General features: G+C 41.3%; 2 protein-coding genes across 4 annotated transcripts; one reads left to right on the plus strand and one right to left on the minus strand.

The window, feature by feature from the left end:
• Nucleotides 1-1816: 1816 nt before the first annotated feature.
• Nucleotides 1817-9136, minus strand: NDUFS6 (NADH:ubiquinone oxidoreductase subunit S6). Of its 2 annotated transcripts, XM_080340394.1 has the most exons (4): nt 8951-9131; nt 8056-8109; nt 3600-3722; nt 1817-1961 (listed from the first exon to the last, which is right to left on the minus strand). In XM_080340394.1, the coding sequence occupies exons 1-4, from the start codon at nt 9086-9088 to the stop codon at nt 1896-1898; spliced, it is 381 nt and encodes a 126-aa protein (XP_080196520.1). In that variant the 5' UTR covers nt 9089-9131; the 3' UTR covers nt 1817-1895. The 2 variants fall into 2 exon arrangements, with proteins under 2 accessions (XP_080196520.1, XP_080196521.1); XM_080340395.1 differs by lacking the exon at nt 8056-8109 and having other exon boundaries at nt 8951-9136.
• On the plus strand, nt 9070-10299 carry MRPL36 (mitochondrial ribosomal protein L36). Of its 2 annotated transcripts, XR_013921896.1 has the most exons (3): nt 9070-9185; nt 9295-9818; nt 9957-10299. XR_013921896.1 is itself a non-coding variant. In XM_080340393.1 (2 exons), the coding sequence occupies exons 1-2, from the start codon at nt 9130-9132 to the stop codon at nt 9626-9628; spliced, it is 390 nt and encodes a 129-aa protein (XP_080196519.1). In that variant the 5' UTR covers nt 9070-9129; the 3' UTR covers nt 9629-10299. The 2 variants fall into 2 exon arrangements, 1 of the variants encoding a protein (XP_080196519.1); XM_080340393.1 differs by having other exon boundaries at nt 9295-10299.
• Nucleotides 10300-18628: the final 8329 nt, after the last annotated feature.

Genomic DNA, 18628 nt, shown 5'->3' on the forward strand with positions numbered 1-18628 from the left:
TTGGGATTATGGAAGGATCCTCTACCATCTTTGTACATGCTCAGATGGTACTCAAAACACAACATATATTAAGGCTTCTTGAACTTGGCCACTGCACTAACAGTACAAATCCACAGTAGTAACAGCCATCTAGCCTCAGTCAGATCCCGGGCTTATAAAAAAGTCGGTGCTCAGTACTGAATTTACAATGAATATTCAGTGCCTATCTAATATTACTTCCCATATCTATGTCATTACACAGAACTAATTGAGGGCCAATCGGATAACCGAAACCAGCAGCAATGGAAAGAAAAAGAGAGGGAAAGCAGAAGGGAAGACACAGAAATTGAGGTTAAGCACTCATAGGTAGAATGAAAAAAGGAGGCATGCAAGTAATTGCAGTGATAGCCTCTAAACACAAAACTTCTACAGACAGAATAGTTCAGATCTTGCCTGAAGCCTGATTGCATTGGCTCAACTTAATCTATAAACTAACACAAGCCAGTTAAGCAGCTGTAGGCACATGTAATTTGGTTCAACTTGATACCACGACATGAATTTAACTAAAACAATACAAACAACAGGTTTCGAATCACATCTCGTTAAATTTGGCCAGGCAGCAATTACTACCTGGGACCATGTTCCATCATCAGCATTTGAAAAAACATGCCACTTACTGACAACAGATTGGAATTCTCTCTGGAGCAAAGATCAAACTTGTATGACAGAATGCCACATAAATGAAATTAAGCTAGACGGTAGATCATAGAATAGTTTGGGTTGGAAGGGACCTTCAAAGGTCATCTAGTCCAACTCCCCTGCAATGAGCAGGGACATCTTCAACCAGATCACGTTGCTCAGAGCCCCAACCAGCCTGGCCTTGAATGTTTCCAGGGGCAGGGCATCTACCACCCTTCTGGGCAATCTGTGGTACTTTACCACCCTCTGCGTAAAAAATGTCTTCCTCCTGTCAAACCTAAATCTCCCTTCCTTTAGTTTAAAACCATTACCCCTCCTCTCATAGCAACAGGCCCTGCTAAAACGTCTATCCCCATCTTTCTTTTAAGCACTGAAAGGCCTACAAGGACAAGACGATGTCCTACAACCAGCCTCACATGGCCTACATAGTGTTACACATAGGTGATGCTCTCATTGGCAGCTTATCTCTATTAAACGAGCAGAAGCTGCTACCGGTAAAGGAGCAATCTCTACTTTGAGTCTGACAAGACCCAGTTTCTAAGGAGGTTTCAATGGTGTGAATCCTAAGTAGAATCAGATATTTACACTCCAGTCCTGTCAATTAGAAGACATAGGCTTATGTCCTCACCTTTCACATCTGCCAGCTTAGGTAGTTCTCCAGCTCACACTGATTATCATGCTAAGACACTGGCTGTTTCTTTAAAACAAGTAGCAAGTGTAGTTAATTCAGGGATGACAATCTTTCTTCCAGGAGTAAGTGTTGTAATGCTGAATATCATAATATCTTTGTGTTTCCATTTGTGAATCTAGCTATAGACACTGGGCCATGAATAAATTAGTGTGTCGAGCAATGACAAAAGACAAACACCTCGGATAATTAATCCCCCAGTAAACATTTACATCCAATTCAGTGTTGAAGAGAATACAAATCCACCCAGTACAAACCAAACCTATGATGCAGCCAAGGGAACCTTCCAAGCCTGCGAGTAGTCTGCCAAACAAGGCAGGACATTTGTCCCATAAAAAACAAATTAACCAGACATTGTAATACCATTCAGTTCTCACATACTTGACAAACTAGGTTTTAAAAAGGTACAGACTGGACTTTCCATAGTTAAGATAAACACAAACACTAATCTTGGGTTTCTAAAGATTTTTTATTTATAGTTAAATGTTGACATCTGAATAGAAATCTGCAAGCATGCAGGGATGATCTTTCAGTGATGTTTCTGTTTAAACTGAAGTCCACAGTAGCCACATGTTCCGGTCTTTGTTTCTTTGTCCTGCAAAAATACAAAAGCTGCTGGTTTCACTTTATAAACTTCGGAAACTACAAATTTTCTCTTATTTACATGTATCACATTAAAATGGGTCAATATAGCTGAAGTACAGAGTTCAACTTTATTTGAAATACTGGAAGTAAGATAATTTCATAATTATTTTAATACAGAATAGGATTGGGCATTTCTAAATTATATCTAGACAGGAATTTTAGCCAGTAATATCAGCTGTCAACAGTTAGTTGCAGGTAGGGGGAAATTTCAGTAGGATTTGGGGAGAAATTCTAAAGGAAAGCATTTTGGAGAAAAGTAGCAGTTACTGCTGTGTAAAATTTTATTCTTCTCTCCAAAAGATACGTACATTTTTTAAATTTAGAAGTGTGACTGATTGCAAGCTGTTGTAGTAATTCTTCTTAACACGACAAAAGACAAGACAGGTAAACACTCAGGAATCTTCTTTTATTTAGCAATGTAATTATTTGCAGTCATGAAACAAAGTCAAGTCATGATTCCCCTTACTTAACAGAGGATTAGAAGTGAAAAATCCAGACTACCCTCCACACCCGAAAGCCTGGATTTCAATTGTCAGGGCTAAGGGAAACAAGCTGGTCTAATACTGTTCTCTGTTTGCAGACAGTAGCTTTCAAGACCTGAACCACAGATGTCTTGTAATTTGATTGTTAACACAAAAAGATCTCAAAATTCACATAAGCTAAAGTATCCTTCAAGAAAAGCATGGTGCAGGTCAAACAAATCAACCTAAATGCAACTGATCAGCAGTATGCTACAGAAGCCAACTTAAGACTGAAGAACACAAGAGTCCTAAGTACTATGAATTAGAACCTCTGAGCACTTGTCTTTGAAAAATGTAAAATGAATCACTATAAAGTGCTTACTTTGTTTAAGATACAAATGTTTGTCATTATAGTTAGGACTCACAATAACACTGACACTAAAGGACACCAGCTCTGTTCCACCATTCTTTTGGGTGTTAAGTAAATGTCAACATTTAGGTGAGCAAACAAAGATTTTAAGATATCAGCAGTCAGGGTCTGCCTGAAAACGGTACCTAAGCAACAGGTCATGGTGGATTCCACCAAGGTCATATGACAGTAGCCTCAATATTTTTACTCTCTAGAATAAGAATACACTGGAACTACCACTACTGTCATTTATACTACTACATTTATTCTTCACCGATTCTCTGCCCATGACCGAAACATTCAATCTTCAGAACTACCAAGATACCCAAAGACTGAAAGAGGAGTTTGTTTGCTCGCTGCAAATGTATCCTCAATCTACATGATGGTATTTAAACAATTACAGTATGTGTCTGAAAACACAGCAAGCATGTTATTTTTTTGTTCTCAAGGAACTACTTGTTCATCTTACTTCAGTTGATTTCCTTAAAAAAAAAAATCCTAGCAAACAGATGACAATTTCGAAAAGAAATCTCTGTAACTTCAAATGGAAACCATCTAACTCTTCCAATTGGAAAACTTTATTTTATATTAGGTATCAAATACAATGGGCATCTCAGGTGGTTATTCCTTTTACTTTGTTAAACTAATATACCAAAAAGTAGATAAGCTTACAAGAATTTACAGGCAAAACATGTTGTACTAGGAACAAAGATATTACCAAGTTTATGTATACTTTAGGATGTCCCAAAGCTCCACCACCACCATCGCATGATATCACTCTGCTTTCAACTTCACTCACAGGCTGCTCTGCTATCAAATCAATTGCAAAATTCTTGTTCACCTGTAAGAGAAAAATGAGGCTTTCAGATACCTTCTCCACTCAGACAGAAAGCAATTGCTATTTACCCCATCCCCAAGCAGTTCCACTACAGTTATCTTGAGAAGTTCCTGCACAGGTTTCCTCCCACCTCCTCCACCAACTCTTAGGCTGTGCTATAAGCCAGATCAGTGTACTAAGCATGGTAAACTCTGCAAAAGTAACCCACTTCCTCCAATACACAGGCCACATCGGTACTCGGGTTTACAATGTGACCTCAGCAGATTCAGCAGAGAGGTGAGAAGGAGCAAGTGGCCAACAACAGAAGATATTTAACTGACACTGCCTCTGTATTGTGCTTTAGCAACTACATGATAAAATTGCAAAAGACTCACTGCTGATAAACTCAGAAATAATACCAGGACAAGGAAGGTCAGGAGTGAGATAAAACAATTGCTGGTAATTCAGAGCCTCTCACCATACACCTTATTCTATCACTGCACAGGAATCTTGAGAAAACACAAACATGATGCATAACAACAGTCAGAAAGGCAAATTGTTCAGCATTAGAAAAAAGAAAAACCTGTAAATGTCACTATGCCACTCCATATATCCACCTTATACACACTTCCTGAATATGCACCTCACTGACAACTCGATCTTTCTCCTCAAGCACATGTACACAGCCTGGCAAAGGCACCCACCTCTGGACAGGCCTGCAACACAGCAGTGTGTGCCTCAGCCAGGCCCGTAGTGCCCAGCCACGGTGCTTTCCTCCCTTTTCCGCACCAGCTTCTGACCCAGCCTGCACCAGCACTGAGCAGACAACCACCCCCCGCCAGGGGAACAGGCTCCAGGAGGGGACAGCTTTTTCAAAGGCAATGTCATACACACAAGAATAAAAAATAATACGCACGCCCAAAGAAAGTACTATCTACTGCTCTGTGTATAAGGTTCATAAATGTGCTGGTATTTGAATGAAAATGAGATTCTTAGGGAAAAGATAGTTCTAGTACACGACAACTTAGGATCCTTCACCAAGGCTCCAATTAAGTCTGCCCAAAAGCTGCATTTTTGGTATAGCGGTGGAAAAGATAGTTTTGCCAACAAACGGATTTTCTTTATGTAAAAAAAGATGATAACTAAATAAAGTTGATGAAAAATGAATTTTCAGTATTGAAGCAAATTGGCAGCATCAAGAACCACACTGCCTGAGGCGTGTCTGCAAGTCATACATTATCTTTGCCAACAAGGATTTTTACTGCTGCTTTTAGTAACACTCAAAATTGTGTGCCCTTCATTTCATGCTAAAGAAGGAGGGACAGCACCATGATGTACCTCTGCTTCAAGATTAGAAGAAGAACCGCACTCTTCCAAACATTTCTTAAGCACTGAGGTATTTGTGGGGAGAGGAGGGGAAGGGAGAACCTCTCATTCACTGTACATCTACAACTTGTTTGTGGTTTAGCCTATTAAACAAGAATCTAGGAATTCACAGGGAAAACATACCAGAAAGAAAAAAGACTGAGAAAAACTCTGAGGAAAAAAAATAGTGCTTCAGTTTCATCCTGTCCCTTCAATTAAAGCACAGTAGTAGTTAGCAGGAAGTGGCTGTTTCCCTCAGAACATCCAAAAACTCCTTGCCCAATGCATAATTCAATGAGCACTTCTTTTCATGACCATAGTGCCAGTTTGACAATCCCATTGCTGCTTCTTTCCACCTCCTCGCCTGTGCCAGTACATGGTCTGAGAGATAAAACCAAACTTGGAATTGACCCAGTTCAAACATCCAGAGGGAAGGAGGCTGTTACATTTAAACCAGACCAGCTCTGAGGTCAGTTCTCCTCACAGCTTCAGCTGCTGCACCAGCTCAACAGAACAGGTAGAGCCAAAGTAAGAACATGGATGCCAAAATAGGTCCTGTGGTACCTCAGGGGCTGTGCAAGGGCAGGATGATGCGAGCTGGGCAGATGCAATTTAACAGCTGCCATGCTCAGTTTTCTAACAGCTACCTGCTTTAGGCCCTTGCCAGAGAGCATTAATCCCCTAGTTCTGCACATCCAGTGCAGAAACAATGATTTTAGCCAAAACACATCGATTTTACTGACAATTAGGGTGGCAGAACCAAGGGGACAATAGTCACGTACTCTGGGCTGTGCCACTGCCTGGAGAGGCTATGTGCAACACCCAGACGTGGGCCCAGATGTCCTCACTGAGGGCACCTGTGTCCTCAGACAAGAAAGCTGACGAGGCTGGATGGGGCCAGTCATAAGCCAGACTCCACCACCTGGAGTGTACTGAAGGTGAAGAGAAGCAGCAGCCAAGAAAGTAAGAGTCAACAAATTCGCAGGCGAGCTTCAGAAACTAGACAAGAATTCAGATGGCCAACATGGCTGTGAAACTTTAATACCAGCAGCAGAAACACGCTGGGGGATAATGGCAAAGCCCCCAGAGAGAGATCTCATTAATAAGCACAGATCAGGACTGGTTTGGTGTTTGACATGTAAACTTTGTTCCAATTTCACAATCAAAACTCAACATTAAATATCACCCAGCAGACCTGAAGCTTGTCTTTTGAGGACCAGCTGAGGGAACTGGGGCTGTTTAGCCTGGAGAAAAGGAGGCTGAGGGGAGACCTTATTACTGTCTACAACTACCTGAAAGGAGGTTGCAGCATGGAGGGGGTTGGTCTTTTCTCCCAAGTAGCAAGTGATAGAACAAGAAGAAATGGCCTCAATTGTGCCAGGGGAGATTCACACTGGATATTAGGAAAAAAATTCTCCATAGAACGGGTTGTCAAGCATTGGAACAGGCTGCCCAGGGAAGTGGTGGAGTCACCATCCCTGAAGGTGTTTAAAAAGACACATAGATAAGGCTCTTAGGGACACTGTTTAGTGCTAGAGTCACAGTATGGTTTGACTCGATGATCTTAAGGGTCTCTTCTAACTAAAATGATTCTATGATGCTATGATTCTTTTGTTGGAGAAGGTGGAACTGGGCTGAACTGAAAACATCAGGTGCTCCTCACCACAGAGTCTGAAATCAGCTGAGGGCAAAGGCACATCAGAGGGACTAGTGCTCTATGGAGAATTAAGCTTAAGGAGCTTTTCCTACAAAGTTACAGAAGCAGGACAAAAACAGGCATTACATTTGGGAGAGACCTCCTTTGCCACTACCCTCCCAGAAGTAAACTACCTTCAGCATTTTAAGTGGCATTTTCATTTAACTATTTCCCATGTAGAATCCCCATTTTTGCCACACAGCACGAGTTGAATTGTATTCATGACACAATGAGGTAAACTCAATAAGAAAACTCAGGAATCACCATAACTGGTTCAGGTTAATTTAGGAAGGCAATAATTACACACAATTACATTTAAGATGTACAATGCCTTTTATTTAATGCCTCCACTGTAGATACACATTTACAGCATTAACTCTAAGGTACTAATCAGATGTTCAGGCATCGAGGAATACAATTTAGCTGAAACACACTCTGTTTCTCTCCCAAAGGCCAGCAGATCCCTCATGGAGCTGTGCCGCTTGATCATTAGAGAGAACTTGGTCCTAAAGGACTCAAAATTTTATGTACCCACTCCATTGACAGGCAGCAGGAACAGGCCTGCAAGACTGCCTCACAGTAGGACATTTGGCTGATGCTGGTGTTACTAGACTTTGCCTTTGAGGCTTTGTTATTTCAGAATACTCTAAATTTTATTTCTATTTGTTAAATCACATAACTCAGCAATTGCTTCCCAGGCTCTGGAAATGAAGTGCTCTAACTAAAAACTCAGTTTGGGTAAAGATGAAGAATCAGAAGCAAGTTAACCTTCAAAACATATATTTAAAGAGACACATAGATGTACAATTTAGCAGAACATTTAATTATGTGTTTCTTCTGGCCATAAACGGCACTAAAAACATGCTTAAAATTTTCATAAAAACACAGGCTTAAAACAAAAAGTTGTCCAAGTTTAAAACGCTCAGATGCCTACAACTTCCACAGCCTTAATGTAAGCACTTAAGAGGTGTAGGTCAAGTCTTGAATTTTCCAAATTTGCCAAATGTAGAGAGGCACAAAGATGCTCCTATAACCCATTAGAAAAAAAAAAAAAAAAAAAAAAAAAACCAACAAAAAAAGAATTTTTACCACAGTGAAAAAAAAAAAAAAAATCCAAACCAGTTTGGTTTTCATAGGGCTTCTTTTGGTTGGTTGTTTTTGGTTGTGGTTTTGGGGTTTGGTTAATTTGTTGAACTTTTTTTTTTAAATGACAATCAAGTTGAAGACATCAATATCAGGTATAAAAAAACCTCACAGACCACCCCCTCTCCTGTAAGTAAAAGCAGAATGAATTACCTCCTTTTGTCGTCCAACAAATCTAACTCTTCTGTAATCCTTTTCATCATATACCTGAAGTGTAAAATAAAATTGATCTTATTTAAAAAACCATGACAATAAACAAAGAAGACAAAGGCTTACAGCACCATCAAGACTAATAGTTCAAATAGTTTCCTCAGTTTCAAGAATTGCCATCATCTTACAAGTTTGTACTGCACAGGAAAAGTAGTTTCCATTCCTCTTACACAGGAAAATAAACTTTAGGTTGGAAAGCAGAAAATAAAATGTGTCAGGGGAGGGTGTTGAAAGCCAGGAAACAGAAGCCTTAGCTCTGACCACAGAGACCACAGAGACACAAGACTTACTACTTACAATGCTGTTCCTTGATCCCACACTGCCATCTGGAAGGTGAACTAAACCAGGAATTCAAGTTTCATATTTATTTATGTTTGAGTCCAGCAACCAGAGCAAGACCCTCCCCACCAGCCATGTCTCTCTCACGCTCCGCAAAACACCACAGGAGCCTCCCTCGTCCTCACGCTCAGCTTTTACACTACATGACAGACAAAACCAAGTTCCACGGCACTAACACACAAGTTCCTCCTGCCTGTCAACTCTGCAGCTGTGCCAGATGTTGGATTCGGACGAGAAGGCTTGGTAAAGGCTAACGACCCTGTTCCTAATGAACACTCTTTCCTCTGAAACAGCCCATAGCTCTTGCCTATCTATCACGGAAGAGCATTAGCTTCCCCAGCACATACCGAAGCACACCGGCCGTGCCGCCCGCAGCCCCGGCAGCATCTTCTCGCAGGCGCCGGCAGAGCGGGAGCCGCGGCCTGGACGCGCCCGCCCTCCCCGAGCAGCACCGACTCCCACGCCACTCTCCTCCTGCCGCAGGCCCCCCCGCGCTCACCTGCCCCGTGTGCGTCACCAGCTCACCGGTATCGGAGGCCCGCACGCCGTAGGGCCGAGCGGCGGCCGCCGGCAGGCGGGAGAGCAGCGGGCGGCTCAGCGGCAGCAGACGGCGGAAGGTCGCGCCGGACGCCGCCATCTTGAGCCGCCCACGTGAGCCCCGGTGAGGCGGGCGGGCGCATGCGCAGCCCTTGTCCCACCCCTCGCGCTCTTCCGTTGGGCCCACGCTGTGGAAGGTGAGTGGGGGCTGTGGTGGTGCTGGTCGGTGCCCGGCGCTTTCCGTTAACGGCCGGGGGGGTCGCGGGAAGCGGGGCGGGTGTCTTCACTGATGCGCTTTCCCCGCAGGGCGCGGAACATGCTGTCCCTCCTGGCCAGGGCCGCCGCCGGGCCGCTCCGCCCGCTGGGCCGCTCGCCCTTCAGTTCCCTGGCCCCGTGGTGGCGGGCGGCGGCGCTGCCCGCGCCGGTGAGCCGTGTCCCGCTGCTGTGCTGCGGGGCGGCCGCCCCCCGTGCCCTGCTGGCCGTGCCGCTGCCGGCCAGGCCGCTGCTGCCGCTCGTGGCGGGGCTGAAGACGAAAACCTCGCTGAAGAGGCGCTGCAAGGACTGCTTCATCGTCCGGCGGCGGGGCCGGCTCTACGTCCTCTGCAAGACCAACCCCCGGCACAAGCAGCGGAAGTTATAGCCCCGCGGCCGGGAACCTCTCTCGGCTGGGAGCGACGCGGCGAGACCCCGGAGGGGAGAGAAGGAATGCGGTGTTCGCCTGTTGGGCCTGGAGTCCCGCTGTGTGTGCCCCTGCCAGCGGGACCGCTCCCTCTCCCCTGGCTGCCCCGTGACTTCTGAGAGCTGACTGCTGGGGACACCAGTCGCACGAGGTTGTAGGTGACAAAGTTTCATCTTAACACTTCCGTAGAGCGAGTTAAGGTCTTGGCGGCCCTTGCTGTAACTTCACATTATGGATGCTGAGAACTGAGATGGGATGCTCTAACTTTCAGAACCTCTTGTTGTCTTAGCCGTGAAGCCTTACAGTCACCTCACAGAATCACACAGAATCACAGAATGTCTGGGATTGGAAGGGACCTCAAAAGATCATCTAGTCCAATCCCCCCACCGGAGCAGGAACACCTAGATGATGACCTTACTGTTAATTTAGTAAGGGTAAAACTGAATCATCAGACTATGGGTTGCATTTGTGTTTAATTAAAGAAAAGTGAAAATAAATGTTGCTGATTGTGCATTATTACAATATACAATGAATCTTTCTTTAAACCCTACTTGTTGAAAGATGTAATAACAGAACCAATACTTTTAAATTCAGGTGGGCTTTTAAGTGGCAAATAAATATGTGACATTAAAAGATTATGTACTAGCTTTTGTCTTGGTTCATAGGTGAGGTAAAAATTAACTGCAGAGTTGCAACGGATGTTTAAAGTCCTTTAATGATATATTGACCTTTCATAGTATCTTCAGAAGTGTTCTTAGCCTCCTCTTACTTCAGATGTCCTTTCTGATGCTTCTGTTGTACCTACTATCCTACAGTTTTCTGAACCTTAACCCAAAACAAAATGCCGTACTTGGGAATCACTGCCTTTTGAGTGGAGAGTGCAGACCATTTTGTGTAGCAAAGAAGATAAAATAGTAATTTCAGATTCTAGCTAATTTGCCTTAAGTTTCTGCAAAGCTTTAGGCTCACATAAATCAATGAGGCTTTAGGATTATCCTTTTATTTTTATTTTTATTTAGTACGATTTTTCTTGTATTGGCTTGAAACAGCTCTCTTCTAGTAGAGGTATGAGGAGAATGACTGGAAACAGTGATACCTCAGAGGTCACATAGCCAAGCATACTGTTGAATGCAAACTCTAATGAACTGGTATCTGTGGATAACCATTAGACAGCTGAAATTGCTACAGTCCCCGAAGGCATTCTTCATGCTTTTGAATATGGTTATGCTTGAGGCAGGAGTGTTCTACCTTCCTGTGGACCACAAGTTCTCAACACAAGGTACCAAACTAAACTTTTGGACAGCTATCAAGTTACAGCCGCAAGCTTACCAGAGTACTGTGAGAGAGCATCCCCAGCTTAGAAGAGGTGAAACTGGTTGGGCGCTGTGTTCAAGGTTGCTGTAACATTGGTTAGTATGGTGACTTGAAGAACTTTTCTGCCCAGTTACAATCCTACAACTTTAAAATTGCAGTTACTTCTATAATTAAATCTTTTTTTTTTTTTTTTTTTTTTTTTTTACGAGGTGCTTGGTGGACAATGAGAAGCTAAGCCTGGAAAGCTATAGCTAAGCAACCCAGAGGCAATAGTTATTGACTGGTTCCCTTCTGCTGGGCAGTTTGTCTTTTCACAAGAGAGAGGGGCAGGTTAGTTACTGTATGCATCCATCGTAAGGGGCATCAAACAAGTTCATGGCAATAAAGCAGGAGAGAAACGGCTAGCTTCATCGAACTATAGAGATACCGATTGAAAACATAAAAGCCATCTCAAAACAAAAGAACCTTGAAGTAGTGGAAAACTTTCTGTACTTCAAAATGTTTGGTTGAAATTCAGGCACTCAGGAATAAGAACTACTTTCTAAATACCTGTACCTTGTGCATGTGAATAAAATTTAAGCAGGTAAATTTGGAAAAGTTTTACACTTCTAACATGCTTTGCCAAATAAGAAGTCTAAGCAACTGGAAATTTTAAAAGCTCTAATCCTTGGATTAGAGTTAGTGGTATACCTTTTTGGGTGTGTACTGTGTATTTTGTTCCATCAGAAGAAAAGGCCAGTATGCTGTAAACCCCTGTGTTACCTTGTCAATGTAGCTATTAGGTATATCTTTAAGGCAAACCACGTGTGTATGTACAGAAAATACCGTGATTTCCAGTCCCACCTCCTTTTCTGGAGGACTGTGCAAGAACTGAGCTGTGGATTGAATGAGTTGGCCATCAGACGAAGTGAAGGTCTGCAAGGGTTTGGTTTTTTTTTTAGGAAAGATTATTGGCAGCTGGTCTTACTGCCTCCCAGACAGTTCATCCAGGCCCTCAGAAAAAAAGGGCAGCTCTCTGGTACAAGACAAATTGTGCTGGTGAATCAATGGGGGTGTGTTCAAACCAGGGCTCAAGTTGCCAAGAGCAACATCAGATGGTGAAGAGAGAGACCTGCCAGTACCACTTGGCAGAGCTAGAAGCAGCAGTTGATCCCTAGCCTGACTTGTTGAATGCAGTAGTGTGTGGGACTTGGGGACAGATTTACTCATGCCAGATTGGTGTCTGGTTAAATATGGTCTGCACTTCGGCAATAGGGAGTGAAATTTAAGGATAGGATTACTGTACAGCAGAGATGGGGACACAAGTTACTATGTTTTCATCTCCCCCTTTAGGCTAAGTCTTAAGTTTTTATACAGTGCCGACTCAGCAGCCTATTTCAACAGCTTATAATTAGTAAAAAATGTTTCACAGTTAAAGCCATGGGAAGTAATTTGAATTGAGGTGTTTAATATGTCTGTAAATTATTCACATGTTGTCATCTGAACGGTCAGTTTGTGATACTTGGGGTGGGTGGAGCATTCAAAAGAATAGGGTATTCACGGCCATCACTGGAACAGCATATTTGGTAGTGTTAATAGATTTTGAAAGAAACCTCATCTAGGTGTTCCTCCTGCAGTACGGGGATTGAACTAGATGATCTTTCAAGGCCCCTTCCAATCCCTAACATTCTGTGATTAGAAACTAGAAGGCTCTGGATTGTAATTGTAGTCTGCCACCGACTCGCTGTATAATCTTGAAAAATATAGCCTTTGTCTCAGTTTCTCCATTAGGCAGGAGTACTGAATCTTTCATTTCCAAGTACCATTTTTCAGTTGATGTCCACAAACTGTTACAGAGGTGTTCTAAAGAAGGTCAGATTCAGTAACTTTCTGTAATTTGGATGACGTGAGGAAGGTGACTAGAGCTGGTGGTATGTGTGTTTATTTTAGGCTTATTTACAACTCTGACAAAATAAGAAGCTGAAATAATGTCAGCCCGTAGTGTAATTATTGTTGACGAAGGATTCATATCCTCCATTACAGACTTTATGAATGTTGTGCTACTTAAACAGTTTTTTTTCAAAGGTTGAGGTGCGCAACTGCTACTTAAGCTAGACAGGCCAAAAATTCAGTCCTGGAATACTAAAAATGCCTGTGTATATTAGTTCTGTAATTGTATATGTTTTCTTTATTTCTTCCCCATCCACAGATATTGTGTGGGCACAAGACAAAAGGGAGAAACATGATAAGGAGATTGTAACTAGAATGTAAAATGATTTGGTGTGAAAATAGGACCAAATAACATAGAAAGAAGAATCCTTACACTAAAAACTGAAAAAAAGACTCAGGCTCCACTTACCTTTTCAGCTTCTGATTTTATGTCTAGGTTACCCCTTCCAGAAATTTTTTATTCTCTAAACCTCCACAGTTCACTAGGAATGTGACAACTGCTGTCTCCTGTGACTGTCTCCATCTCACAGTTAGGAAAATCATTTGCAGTTGTGACTCAACTTGCTTAACTCCTCAGAGCCGTTCTAGGGAATGAGCCTGTCACATTCCTGATACGCAACAGGTAGAGATGTATTTCGGTCAATTGGAGGATAAATCTTACAGCTCATGTATATTAATGACTGCCTGGCTTTGTCTGTGGTTGTGTGTATGGGAATTATTGTATTGGTTGCTGAATGCAGGACAATAGCTCTTCAGTAATGACAGGTGAGGGAGAGGCTTTGGGAACTACTGCTGGGAAAGCTGTGTGTGCTCGGATTGAGGTGGTACACCCTGAGGTTAGCTGACTGACAGGTGACTTTTCCATATTCTGACACCACCAAAGTCAGTTTCCCAGACTCAGTTAAAATAATAGCTATTTTTTTATTCTGTAGACACCATGTTGCTTTCCCAATTATTTTATCATATCATGTACATAAGCAGAAAAAAAACAACCAAACAAAACAAACACAAAACCAAAAACAAACAAAACACCAACAAAAATACCCCAAACAAATACCGTAAAAGCAATTGCTAAGGCCTTTGTGAAGTATTAACAATTGGAAACTTTCCTTCATTTGTAGAGATGAAGTAGATGACTTAGCTGTTCCATGATATCTATGAGTCTATGACTAGGCAAATTAAAAGTTAATTAAAAATAAAATGAGAGTTAAATAATAGAAGTTAATTAAAAATTAAAAGTCTGAAGTATTGCTTTACAAGAAAAATAAAACCAAACCATAAATACTCTTAAACAAGGAAAAAGAAAGTGAGAAGCAGGGTGGTTTTTCTTACTTAACAGCTCAAATGGCCCCAACATGCTATTGCAGGCACTGTTCAAAATATCTTCTCTGAAATGCCAGGGTCCTCATGTGGTTTCAGTGAGCTCCATGCACCCGATATTGGACAGCTTTCATTCCAAAGCTGGTTTACGTATATCTTGCAATGTCACCATGTTCTAAAATTCTGAATCAACAAGGGTAGATGTATCTTGATATACACTGATGAAAACTATCAAATACCTTTTAAAATGCAAATGAAGGATACAGTAGTCCCAATCAGTTTAATAAGGCTGATTATCCATTTAAATACTTGCCTTCATTCCATTGCAGCTCATCAGATTATTAATTTGGAGTTTGAAATCTGTACCAGTAGTTTCAGTTGGGGAGGAGGCGGGGCTGAACATGTTTGTCCCAGAGGCTGACAAGGCGCTGGGTTCTTTCAGATTACCCAGGACTGTTTTAATTTACCACACCTATAGGGGGTCGTGGCCCCATCTCTCCCGTCTCCTCTGCTCTCCAAGACTGGATTTTTCTCCCTGTAGGAATAGCTGAACTGCCCACGAAGCTGCTATTGACCTGTCACACTTTACAGCCCAGTTTATTTAGGTAAGTGGTGGTGTTTTGCTTCTATACCTCTGGGAGATAAACTGCAGCAGTTCTGTTATTGCTCCGTATCCCACTCGTAGTGGAGGCAGCAATCTTTATAAGAGCTTCATCACAGTGAAGACATTGAACCCGATCTAAAAATGATGAAAGTGGGTATGAGGAGAATATTGGCACCCAAGATGAAGCTGTCACTTGCTGGAGTTATTCCACCTGCCTCCAGAAATGGAAAATTCACCATTTCACCTAGAAGCTTGTGCATCAGACTTTGAAAACCATTGTCTGTAAATGTGAATATAGTGTTGAAGGAGAGCAGTAGTTTTCAAGAAGACACCTTTTTTTACATGCCACATTGTGCAAAAATGAAAAAAGTGAACTTTGTGAAGCTATTTGATCAAAAAATACATTGATTCAATTTACTTGTTGAGAGTAAGCAAAGGAATAATGTAAGCAGGGGATAATATTATATAAGCCTTTCTATTGTACATGATTGAAGATTGGTAACAAATGAGCAAAAGGCTGGGAAGAAGCAGTCTCAGAGTCTATATAAATTTAAAAAGAAAGTCATCACTACGAAGGATAGCCTAGGAAGCTACTCTTCATAAAAGCAGTGACTGAGATATCTAAAATAGGTCCCTTTAATAGGAAGTTAAGGCTTTGGTAAGAACCATTGCATGTAGATGGTGTGCCAAGTACTTTGGTTTTGCCTTGAATGCTCATTCTGCTATTAAAAAGCACACTGGTTCTAAGAAAGTTGTCTGATCATTCATCCTGATGACCAATCACATAATCACAAAAAGGGAACTTTTTGGATGTATTTATAATAAGTGAATGGCAATAAAGTAAATATGAAGTGGCAAGGCAAGTCTTGGGTTGAAGGGTGAAGAAATCTGTCCTACCAAGGTAAAAGCATGAATCCTAAAACACAGAGCTGTGGCTAGAGACCATACAGTGGATAGGTGAGCAGCCAGTCATGCATCTAAGAGTCTCTTCCAAAACACTGCCACTTCACTGTTAAAAATGTGAGCTCATTACTGATTTTTGTGTTGCCTTTCATTGTTAGAATCCTGTATTATTTTTTTTTTCAGAAGGTACAGAGTCACTGAATTCAAGTCAGTCTTTAGTCTTCTGATAAGGTAATCAGATTAATCATCTCAAATTTCTCTTTATAAAATATTTTTTCTAGCTTTTGGATATTTCTATTTTCTATACTCTCCCACCATTTCTTTCCTAAAACACAGGCACAGGAACTGTATGCAGAATCCACCTTAGCAATACTGAAGACAGGTTAAAATGCTCTTGAATTATGCACTCACCAGTTTTCTGCTTTCTTTATCTGAAGGTCACATTATTTCTACAGCGTTCTGTAAAGAGTTCATGTTTATTGTCAGTTTTCTATGACCAGTAGAGGCTTTACACTGCTTAACAGTTCACAGCCCTTTCTTCTGCAGGTGTAGCTGCAATGCCTGATTGATGGATGTACAACTTTGCATTTGAATGTAAAAAAAACAAATTTTGAGTACATTCAGTGTGTTGAGCACATAAAATTTTCCGCATGACTTCATTATCATTATTACTACTTTGCTGCTTTTTATTGCCCTGAAGTTTATCAGTGTTTGATCTGTATCACTCCAGAATCACTAATAAAAACACAGGGTATCTATCACTTGTCCTAACACCCTTAAAACCACAGTGAAAGACATTCCAATTTCATTATGTTTCCCATTTACAGTTATGTTTTGACATCTGTTATTCAAGCAGTTGTTAATTCATATATTAGTGGTTTTTTTCAGAGTTTTGAAACATAACACATTTCATGAGTCGGTTGGAATCGCTCTGATTTTGCCCCAGCATATTGTTCACTTGATCGTCTGCCCTGCATGCATGATGGGCAGCTTTCAGGATGCTTGCTTTCCTCAGACAAAACCCAGAAACATTTCCATGTCTACACTGCACATGCTTATTCTCATATACAGTATGGCTGGTTCCTCCAGCCCATGCCAGGGCTCTGGTAAAATGCGAGCTGGCCTTGATGTCTCACAGAAGTTCATACCAGGCCCTTCTGCACATTCAGCATTTGGAGTCTCCTTAAGCATTACATAGTTGTAGTGTCTACAGGCACTTTAAAAGATGCTGCCCATCACAATCAGCTCTAGGCCTGTTCATTGGGAGAATGATGATAACAAGGAAAGTCATAACAGAAATATATATATATATACATATATATGAACTCCAACTTCTTGCTATTCTGGCAAGTACTTAATATGATTCTTTAAATAAATTCATTAAATTCTGCATTGAAAATTAAGTGTCTTTTGCTAACACAATGCTTTGAAAGATAGTCTAGAACTTCGCTCCTCTTCCTAATCTTCTAATTCCATCTTTACATTTCTCCAGAACTTGTTTATACTATGCCAACATTATCTTTTATGTTAAATAGCACTTCTGTTCCTGGGGAATTTGACTGCTTGATATTTATTTCTAGGCAGCTATCATGTCCTTTCTCAATCTTTGTTTTCCAAAGCTAAACAAGTCATTGTAGTCTTTTCTCATGAAGCAGATTTTCTGCTCCTCTCATCACCCTAATAGCCCTTTTGTGTAACTTTTGAATTTGTGAGATAAGGTTTGTAAGGAGAGGTAATATATTTTATTAGATCACTGACACAGAAAAATATAGGAAATAGGCTTTTGGATATACAAGTCATTCTCATGTATGCCCAAAGCTTACCAGCTTTTTTTCCAGCTGTTTCAGTTGTCTAATAAAAGATATTGCCTCTGCCCACAAGCATTTCCTCTCTTACATTCTTAGACACTATTGGCTACATCCTACACCTTCTGAGTTAATCTTTCCTGAAATATTTTATGTCATTCTGTCCTCCCAAATATTTCTGGCTTTGCCAATAGGACAGATGACTATCTACCTCTGTGTTTCTTGGAAACACACCTCACCCTAGATATTTTAGGATTGCCTTTGAACAACTCATGGGCCAGCTTACACTGATGCCTCAGCATCTTTACCTGAGATAGCAGTATGCACAGGTTTTCATCCTACAAGTAGCCAGCAGCCTCTGTGGCTTCAGTTTATGGGTGATTTTATTCTTCCTCTACAATATTTCCATTTTTCCCCATATTGGTTTTCTATATTACTACCTTGCCTGCACATTTGATTGAATATCCCGCTTTTTGTGCTAGGTCAGAAGGGCACACAACTAGCTTCCCAGGATGTGTTTGGTTTTTTGACACACCCATCTAACACATGCTTTTAGTCAGTTCCTTACCAACCTTAAAATTCACTAGGTAATCCTCCTTTTCTCTGTTTCAGCTAACTGCATAAATGAACTATCATGTTTTTCTGAAGGCCGAATAGATTAGATCAACTGCATTTTCCTCTTTCAGGGAAAGTCAAAGAAAGATACTTTCGTTTGACATGATGTACACATGCTATATCATGTTTCATTTTATCCTCCTTTCTGTTCATTTTCATGTCATTACTTTTTTTTCCATATCAAAACCCTTTTACACTGCAGAATTTAACTTATAAGCTTGTGGTATTTACTTTCAACTGCTGGTAGTTCAGTATTTTTAAAAATATATGAAATCAACAAGCCAAAAACATAAGTTATCTGGACCAGCAGCTGTAATGTGTTTATGCCCAGATACACACTAATTGTTGTCTGTCATCAAATGGTTTGATAGCATAAGGCTACCAAAAGACTGAACAACAGCTTATGTGTGTTGGGTTTTTCTTTTTGTTTGAAACAACAAATAATAGCAAAGGCTATTTTGCTGTCTTTTC

The sequence above is a fragment of the Nesoenas mayeri genome, assembly GCF_963082525.1.
Source record: "Nesoenas mayeri genome assembly, chromosome: 2".
Classification (NCBI taxonomy): Eukaryota; Metazoa; Chordata; class Aves; order Columbiformes; family Columbidae; genus Nesoenas; species Nesoenas mayeri.